The 10520-nt window shown below is 43.4% G+C and overlaps 1 protein-coding gene across 1 annotated transcript in view; it reads right to left on the bottom strand.

The window, feature by feature from the left end:
• Positions 1 to 230: 230 nt before the first annotated feature.
• Positions 231 to 10520, bottom strand: part of frmd3 (FERM domain containing 3) — an 83907-nt gene continuing 73617 nt past the window's right edge. Inside the window, exon 17 of the mRNA XM_052462677.1 lies at positions 231 to 7280. Within this exon, the coding sequence (XP_052318637.1) occupies positions 6595 to 7280 (686 nt within the window). The 3' untranslated portion in view covers positions 231 to 6594. The remainder of the gene's footprint in view (positions 7281 to 10520) is intronic.

Here is a 10520-nt window from a genome sequence, read left to right on the forward strand (position 1 = left end):
GTTGAATTATTTTATTGAAAACAACCACAGAAAGGTATTTAATTGTTACCCAGAAATGATTTGATATTGAGATAAAAACGTCTACATTGGACCTTTAATGAACTTTATTTGCCAATATTATTAAAATATTGTGTTTTCTGATTGAAGGTTGTGCTAATTTCAAAAGTCTACATGCTCTTTTATGTTCAATACATTCATTAACTTAACAGTACACCATATTTCAATATATATTCATTTGGGGGGCTTTATTGTGGCAGTATTAACATATAAAACAACCATGTTTTTCTTTGAACATACAAACATTCAAAATTCACTTTACAAAGTTCATAAGGCTTTGTGTTCCAGCAGTGGTCAAACAACTGAAAACTTGCTCTTTTTTTTTCAATTTACTCCCAGAGTTGTTTTAAAATGACAGAATAACAAAAACAAGTCCTACAAACTGATAACAACAAACAGCTACGGAGGGTAACGCTGCTATCCGTGCAAAACACGCTACATGCCCATTTAACATCGAAATAATCTATGAAAGAACATCTCCTTCCATCTGTACCATGTGATGTCTTACAGGCTTGCATATACGTGTCATACACCTGGACAATCTTTTTGAATCAGATCACTGAAGAGAAAGTGGGTGGTACGTATGACATCAACTCATGTGATTGCATGTTGTTTTTTAATCACAGTATTTGTGCCGAGCAGAGTCTTGACGGCCAAATCAGCAGTGTATAAATTGCATTTCAGTCTTTCAACTTGTGATGACATAGCTTTATCACTAGCATGGTACTTTATCACTAGCATGGTACTTTATCACTAGCATGGTACTTTATCACTAGCATGGTACTTTCAACTCTCAGTCCTTAAACACTGATTGAAAAACATTAAAAACTAACTAAACATGTTCTGTAGCTCAAATAAAAGAGCTTCATTGTGGGCAGTTTCCCTGCTAAGAAAACATGATAGAAAGGCTGAGAAATAGATAATACAAAGGAGAATGCTACGGTGTTATTGGGCTTCAGAACTTTATCGTCCACAGAATACCACGGCCTTTGTCATAGACTGGCTTGTTATGATATGGATAACATGATGTGTGTGTCCATGCTAACATCATCAGTGACATCTGTTAGCAATAAGGTCAGGTGTTAGACATCTAGCTATGTTTATGGTCACAGACACATAAAAGCAACCTATTCTACTTGAGACACAATTCCAAATGGACAATAGTCCCCATGTTTTGAAATGCAGTATCAAACGTGCTGGATTTAAATCAAATGAATCTGCTAAACTGGTTTATGGTTCTACATGATCACTGGTTTCATTATGCATTTCCTCTGACCATCATTATAGAATTTAATTTCTTGCCATCTGATTGGCTTCTTTTAATGCCCCAAAAATTTCAGGCGGACAGTTGGCTTCTAGTGGCTTTCAGAATAACGAACGCTGAACTGAAAACCCCCTACACCTCGCACAACGTTCTCAAGGTTATTATGTGCACTACCCACTGTGCACTACCCACTTGCTAAAATATGGATGTCGTGCATGCATCTAAGCTGGAAGGTAACCTCCACATGGGTCGCTTACAAGGGAAAGACACAAAGAAAGAAAGTTCTGCACCACGATTGGCTTTTCTCTATATAACAGTATTTACAGACGAAGGCATGCAGTCTGCAGCTCAGAGCTCATCCACAGCATGAGTGAGGTCAGGCCCACTAAAGGGTGTGGCCTATTAACAAAGTACTGACGTTAGGGCATGTCTTATTGGACATGTGTATACATTAGGCCTATACATTGTGTTATACGTGTGTGTGTGTGTGTGTGTGTGTGTGTGTGTGTGTGTGTGTGGGGGGGTACCTTGAAAGTGTGTAATGTCTCTGAGAAAAAGAAAACAAGTATGTTTTGAAGTGCCGTGGGAGAACATCTCCTTGGTTCAGCCCACTGTTTAAACGTTATCGTTTCTTCACATGAAAACACATTTGATGATTACACTGTGGCTAATAGAATAGGGGTAATGAGAGTGATTTCTGTGGTCATCCTACAGTACTGCAGACGAGTTAAATACATTGTGGGTCATTAGAGTACTTGTAAATTGGGACCAGAAGATTGAGCTGTGACAATGAGTCAGTGCCTGTGTGTTAGAGAATAAAAGATACAGAATTTAACTGACATTTATGGCTACAAACCTGTTGAGATATAATTATAGGGTTAATTAAAGGATATTTTATATTCACAAAATGTTTCCGACTATAAAGTAAGTTGTGTGTTTCAATGTGGTGTTCGTTTAGATCATATTGTGTTTGCACACACAGAGACATAATTCAACGTGCGTATGTCCTTTCCTGAGAATACGGTCCAAATTGATATACACTCAGTGGCCAGTTTATTAGGTTCACCCCGTTCACAAAAATGATTCGCTCCTACAGATAGTGAGTGAGTCAGGTGGCCGTGTCTTGCAATATAAAGCAGGCAGACAGGCAGGGAGGCATTCAGTTACTGTTCCATTGAATGTTAGAATGGGCAAAACCAGTGCCCTAAGTGACTTTGTACGTGGTATGATCGTAGGAGTTAGGTGCGCTGAATTCAGGCTGTTCTGGAGGCTAGATGGGTATACCTAATAAACTGGCCATTAAGTGTATTTTGCTATTTCGGCTGATCAGAATTCTGTTCATGCTGTATTACCTTTCACTCACAACCATTGAATCTGAACATGTTTTTCCCCAACAAACAGCTGCTTCTCTCAATATTACTGTACTTAAGGTAACATAATAAGTAGATATTAGACTGACAGCTGTATGGCCCTCCCATTCGAACCATCACTTACCAATCATCTGCCACGATGCTTCACCAATATCTTACTAATGCATCATCTTATTGGTCAACCACTACAATCATAAAATAACAGCCATGAATGACTTTCCTTTTCTATACAGCCTGGCATTTCAGTTCCGACTGACCATGAGATATACAGTACCTTCGGAAAGTTCAGACCCCTTGCCCTTTCCACCTTTTGTTACGTTACAGCCTTATTCTAAAATGGATGAAATACATACAAATCCTCAGCAATCTACACACAATACCCCATAATGACAAAGTGAAAACAGTTTTTAAAAATGTTTGCAAATTTAACTAAAACCAGAAATACCTTATTTACATAAGTATTCAGACCCTTTGCTATGAGACTCGAAATTGAGCTCAGGTGCATCCTGTTTCCATTGATCATCCTTGAGATGTTTCTACAACTTGATGGGAGTCTCCCTGTGGTAAATTCAAATGATTGGACATGATGTGGAAAGGCACACACCTGTCTATATAAGGTCCCACAGTTGAGAGTGCATGTCAGAGCAAAAACCAAAGGAGAGCTGCACACTCTAGGAGCTCAGATGCAAAAATGTAATATCCAACGTTTCTGCTTGGCTGTCGAAACGTTGGACATGACATTTTTGCATCTGAGCTCCTAGAGTGTGCAGGCTCTCCTTTATTTTCAAGTGTTCTACTCCACTAGCCAGCACCTCGCCTAAATAGCTGTGCGTTTCTGTTTCTTCTAGAGCAAAAACCAAGCCATGAGATCGAAGGAATTGTCCGTACAGCTCCGAGACAGGATTGTTTCAAGACACAGATCTGGGGAAGAATACCCCCAAAAATGATGCAGCATTGAAGGTCCCCAAGAACACAGTGGCCTTCATCATTCTAAAATAGAAGAAGTTTGGAACCATCAAGACTCTTCCTAGAGTTGGCTGCCAGGCCAAACTGAGCAATCGGGGTAGAAGGGCCTTGGTCAGGGAGGTTACCAAGAGCCCGATGGTCACTCTGATAGAGTTTTAGAGTTCCTCTGTGGAGATGGGAGAACCTTCCAGAAGGACAACCATCTCTGCAGCACTCTATCAATCAGGCCTTTATTGTAGAGTGGCCAGATGGAAGCCACTCTTTAGTAAAACACACATGACAGCCCGCTTGGAGTTTGCCAAAAGGCACCTAAAGAACAAGATTGAACTCTTTGGCCTGAATGCCAAGTGTCACATCTGGAGGAAACCTGGCACCATCCCTATGGGGGAAGCACGGTGGAGGCAGCTTCATGCTGTGGGGAAGTTTTTGAGCGGCAGGGATTGGGAGACTGGTCAGGATTGAGAGAAAGATGAACGGAGCAAAGTACAGAGATATCCTTGATGAAAACCTGCTCCAGAACGCTCAGATCCTCAGACTGGGGCGAAGGTTCAACTTCCAACAAGACAACAACCCTAAGCACACAGCCAAGACAATGCAGGAGGGGCTTCGGGACAAGTATCTGAATGTCCTTGAGTGGCCAAGCCAGAACCCGATCGAACATCTTTGCAGAGACCTGAAAATAGCTGTGCAGCAACGCTCCCCATCCAACCTGACAGAGCTTGAGAAGATCTGCAGAGAAGAATGGGAGAAACTCCCCAAATACAGGTGTAGCGTTATACCCAAGAAGACTCGAGGCTGTAATCGCTGCCAAAGGTACTTCAACAAAGTACTGACTGAAAGGTTTTAATAATCATGTAAATGTGATATTTCTGGTCTTTATTTTTAATAAATTAACAACAATTTCTAAAAAACTGTTTTTGCTTTGTAATTATTGGGTATTGTGTGCAGATTGATGAGGGAAAAAAACTATTTAATCCATTTTAGAATAAGGCTGTAACCTTACAAAATGTGGAATACGTCAAGGGGTCTGAATACTTTCCGAAAGGCACTGTAATCTGTTGCTAACATCACACATTTATGTTAAAACTCTCAAATCCACTTGCCAGGTGACTGACTGAAACCTTCAATAATATCACATTTAGTTCAACACAAACAGACAGTTAACCAAACCTGTGCCACCTGACTCCAATGACATCAGAGAATCTGAAACAGTTCATCTGTGTTGTAAAAGATTGTGCTATATCTTTGTAGTAAAACCCATGGTGCTACCAGTCAAGTCGAGTGACAGTAGTCTTTAAAAATAGTTGACTTTGACCCCCAACCCAAAGCTTCAATAAACTAGTCAGTAGATCCTCTGACTGAAAAATTCCTGAAATACTTTGCATCACATTTATTTTTTACAAAACATTAAAAAGAACTTTAAAGATTTATTTAGATCAATATTCATTTTTTTTTGTAAATATACATATATACACTATATATACAAAAGTATGTGGACACCCCTTCAAATTAGTGGATTGCGCTATTTCAGCCACACCCGTTGCTGTCAGGTGTATACAATCGAGCACATAACCATGCAATGTCCATTGACACACATTGGCAGTAGAATGGCCTTACTGAAGAGCTTAGTGGCCTTCAACGTGGCACTGTCATAAGATGCCACCTTTCCAACAAGTAATTTCTTCAAATTTCTGCTTTCCCAGTCAACTGTAAGTGCTGCTACTGTGAAGTGGAAACGTCTAGGAGCAACAATGGCTCAGCCGCGAAGTGGTAGGCCACACAAGCTCACAGAACGGGACCACTGAGTGCTCACTACCAAGTTCCAAACGTCAGCACAATAACTGTTTGTCAGGAGCTTCATGAAATGTGTTTCCATCCACAGACAAGCCTAAGATCCCCATGCACAATGCCAAGCGTCGGCTGAAGTGGTGTAAAGTTTGCCGCCATTGGACTCTGGAGTGATGAATCACTCTTCCCCATCTGGCAGTCTGACGGACGAATCTGGGTTTGGCGGATCCCAGGAGAACGCTACCTGCCCGAATGCATAGTGCCAACTCTAAAGTTTGGTGGAGGAGGAATAATGGTCTGGGGAAGTTTTTCATAGGTAGGACTAGGCCCCTTAGTTCAAGTGAAAGGAAATCTTAATGCTGCAGCATACAATGACATTCTAGAAGATTCTGTGCTTCCAACTTTGTGGCAACAGTTTTGGGAAGGCCCTTTCCTGTTTCAGCATGACAATGCCCTCATGCACGAAGTGAAGTCTATACAGAAATGGTTTGTCAAGATCAGTGGGGAAGAACTTGACTGGCCTGCACAGAGCCCTGACCTCAACCCCATCTAACACCTTTGGGATGAATTGGAACGCCGACTGTGAGCCAGGCTTAATTGCCCAACATCAGTGCCCAACCTCACTCATGCTTTTGTGGCTGAATGGAAGCAAGTCCCTGCAGCAATGTTCCAACATCTAGTGGAACGCTTTCCCGGAAGAGTGGAGGCTGTTATAGCAGCAAAGGGGGACCAACTCCATATTAATGCCCATGATTTTGGACTGAAATGTTCGACAAGCAGGTGTCCACATACTTTTGGTCATGTAGTGTATCTATCTGTAGGCTGTGGCTGTTATGTTGCCAGTGATATAGGGTTGCTCTCAGATCTATGTTCTCTCTCTGTCCCGCCCACTCCGCCATTACTGACAGTGTCTGGGATCAATCATTGACTCTGTTATGAAGAGGAGAGTCAATCAAATGAGCTCCAGAGACATATTTGTCTCGTACCTACTAGAAAATCACTGTCCAATCACAACCAATACCCATCAGCGTGTCAGCATCAGGAACAAGCAGACAGAAACATGGTACAGAGTGAAAGCAACCCTCCCTCAACTTTCCTCCTCTTCCTACTCCTCCATTTCTCTTTCCACTCTCGTGTCTCCTCTCCTCTTCAGTCCCATCCCAGCCTCTCCATGACCATGCTGGTCTTACAGAGGATCCAGCGGCGTAGTGGGCAGTAGTACTCATAGTGGAACTGCTCAAACTCAGGTGTCTGCCTGATCTCGTGCAAAAACGACACGTCTATGTCCGACTCCAGCAGCAGCAGCAGCATCGGTACGGCAACCAGTAGCACCCCTATCACCATGGCGATGAGGCGGACCGCGCTCAGCACACACGTGTTCACCCGCTCATTCGTCGTCAGGAGGCGAAGCCCACTACCTAGCATGCTCCTCCCCACCACACGTGCACGCTCGAAGGCACGGTCACGCACCCTCTCGGCCACCAGCTGGGCCTGGATGTCAGGGTCAGCATGTAGCTCTCTCAGCAGGCGAGCAGGGCTCTGGATGGGGCTCTGGAACAGCAGGTCAACCCCTCCCTGGCCGTCGTCCACCGGCGTGGGCAGCATGCTGGCACAGGGGTTGTACACCAACTCAGAGATGGTCAGGACTCCACTCGTCTCCTCTTCCTCCCCATCCTCTTCCTGCCCCTCTGCCTCCCCCCCAGCCCTGGTAGGGGCCTCCTCCTCCTTGTGCTGCCCCAGAGCAGAGCCCTCCAGCCACTCCAGCTCTCGTTCCGTGGGGGTGGTAGATGGCTTCAGGGGGGACAAGTGAACAGAGTCCTTCAGAGCCAGTAGTCCTGTAAAAAAACAAAGAGCTGATATTCGCTTATTCTTATCCACTTATTTACCCTATTGAGTTCAGTGATAGGCTATCAAGTTTCATGTCAAAACCAATAGCTGATTGTAAAATAAATCTGGAGTTTAACTGACTGGAGAATGTCGTCGTCCTACAGCTTGGCTCCTCTGAGCGACAAAATAGCTGTCATTGGGTGCCTCTGCTCTTTCAGCCACTCCCTGAGATCACTACGGTGTGTTTGTGCATCCTTGTGTGTGCATCTGTATGTGTGTGTGTGTGCATCTGTATGTGTGTGTGTGTGCCTCTTTATGTGTGCGTCTGTTTTAGAAAGTAATGGCAATAATAAGCTGACGATAAAGAATATGTAAGAGGCTATTATCCACAAACTCCAACACTAGAACACAGATCAGACTCCAACACTAGAACACAGAACAGACTCCAACACTAGAACACAGAACAGACTCCAACACTAGAACACAGAACAGACTCCAACACTAGAACACAGAACAGACTCCAACACTAGAACACAGAACAGACTCCAACACTAGAACACAGAACAGACTCCAACACTAGAACACAGAACAGACTCCAACACTAGAACACAGAACAGACTCCAACACTAGAACACAGAACAGACTCCAACACTTGAACACAGATCAGACTAGAACACAGAACAGACCAACACTAGAACACAGAACAGACTCCAACACTAGAACACAGATCAGACTCCAACACTAGAACACAGAAGAGACTCCAACACTAGAACAGACTCCAACACTAGAACACAGAACAGACTCCAACACTAGAACACAGAACAGACTCCAACACTAGAACACAGAACAGACTCCAACACTAGAACACAGAACAGACTCCAACACTAGAACACAGAACAGACTCCAACACTAGAACACAGAACAGACTCCAACACTAGAACACAGAACAGACTCCAACACTTGAACACAGATCAGACTCCAACACTAGAACACAGAACAGACTCCAACACTAGAACACAGATCAGACTCCAACACTAGAACACAGAAGAGACTCCAACACTAGAACAGACTCCAACACTAGAACACAGAACAGACTCCAACACTAGAACACAGAACAGACTCCAACACTAGAACACAGAACAGACTCCAACACTTGAACACAGATCAGACTCCAACACTAGAACACAGATCAGACTCCAACACTAGAACACAGAAGAGACTCCAACACTAGAACAGACTCCAACACTAGAACAGACTCCAACACTAGAACACAGAACAGACTCCAACACGAGAACACAGATCAGACTCCAACACTAGAACAAAGATCAGACTCCAACACTAGAACACAGATCAGACTCCAACACTAGAACACAGATCAGACCCCAACACAAGAACACAGAACAGACTCCAACACTAGAACACCGAACAGACTCCAACACTAGAACAGACTCCAACACTAGAACAGACTCCAACACTAGAACACCGAACAGACTCCAACACTAGAACAGACTCCAACACTAGAACACCGAACAGACTCCAACACTAGAACAGACTCCAACACTAGAACACCGAACAGACTCCAACACTAGAACAGACTCCAACACTAGAACAGACTCCAACACTAGAACAGACTCCAACACTAGAACAGACTCCAACACTAGAACAGACTCCAACACTAGAACACAGATCAGAGTCCAACACTAGAACACAGATCAGAATCCAAGACTATAACACAGAACAGACTCCAACACTAGAACACAGAACAGACTCCAACACTAGAACACAGAACAGACTCCAACACTAGAACACAGAACAGACTCCAACACTAGAACACAGATCAGAGTCCAACACTTGAACACAGATCATACTCCAACACTAGAACACAGATCATACTCCAACACTAGAACACAGATCAGACTCCAACACTCAGAACACAGAAACAGACTCCAACACTAGAACACAGAACAGACTCCAACACTAGAACACAGAACAGACTCCAACACACAGAAGAACACAGAACAGACTCCAAACTAGAACACAGAACAGACTCCAACACTAGAACACAGAACAGACTCCAACACTAGAACACAGAATAGACTCCAACACTAGAACACAGAACAGACTCCAACACAAGAACACAGAACAGACTCCAACACTAGACAACACTAGAACACAGAACAGACTCCAACACTAGAACACAGAACAGACTCCAACACAAGAACACAGAACAGACTCCAACACTAGAACACAGAACAGACTCCAACACTAGAACACAGAACAGACTCCAACACAAGAACACAGAACAGACTCCAACACTAGAACACAGAACAGACTCCAACACTAGAACACAGAACAGACTCCAACACTAGAACACAGAACAGACTCCAACACAAGAACACAGAACAGACTCCAACACTAGAACACAGAACAGACTCCAACACTAGAACACAGAACAGACTCCAACACTAGAACACAGAACAGACAACACTAGAAACAGACTCCAACACTAGAACACAGAACAGACTCCAACACTAGAAACACAGAACAGACTCCAACAGACTCCAACACTAGAACACAGAACAGACTCCAACACTAGAACACAGAACAGACTCCAACACTAGAACACAGAACAGACTCCAACACTAGAACACAGAACAGACTCCAACACTAGAACACAGAACAGACTCCAACACTAGAACACAGAACAGACTCCAACACTAGAACACAGAACAGACTCCAACACTAGAACACAGAACAGACTCCAACACTAGAACACAGAACAGACTCCAACACTAGAAACAGAACAGACCAACACTAGAACACAGAACAGACTCCAACACTAGAACACAGATCAGACTCCAACACTAGAACACAGAACAGACTCAACAACACTAGAACACAGAACAGACTCCAACACTAGAACAGACTCCAACACTAGAACAGACTCCAACACTAGAACAGACTCCAACACCAACAGACTAGAACACAGAACAGACTCCAACACTAGAACACAGATCAGACTCCAACACTAGAACACAGAACAGACTCCAACACTAGAACACAGATCAGACTCCAACACTAGAACACAGAACAGACTCCAACACTAGAACACAGAACAGACTCCAACACTAGAACAGACAGACTCCAACACTAGAACAGACTCCAAACTAGAACACAGAACAGACTCCAACACAAGAACACAGAACAGACTCCAACACAAGAACACAGAACAGACTCCAACACTAGAA

Source organism: Oncorhynchus keta, chromosome 14 (assembly GCF_023373465.1).
Source record: "Oncorhynchus keta strain PuntledgeMale-10-30-2019 chromosome 14, Oket_V2, whole genome shotgun sequence".
Classification (NCBI taxonomy): domain Eukaryota; kingdom Metazoa; phylum Chordata; class Actinopteri; order Salmoniformes; family Salmonidae; genus Oncorhynchus; species Oncorhynchus keta.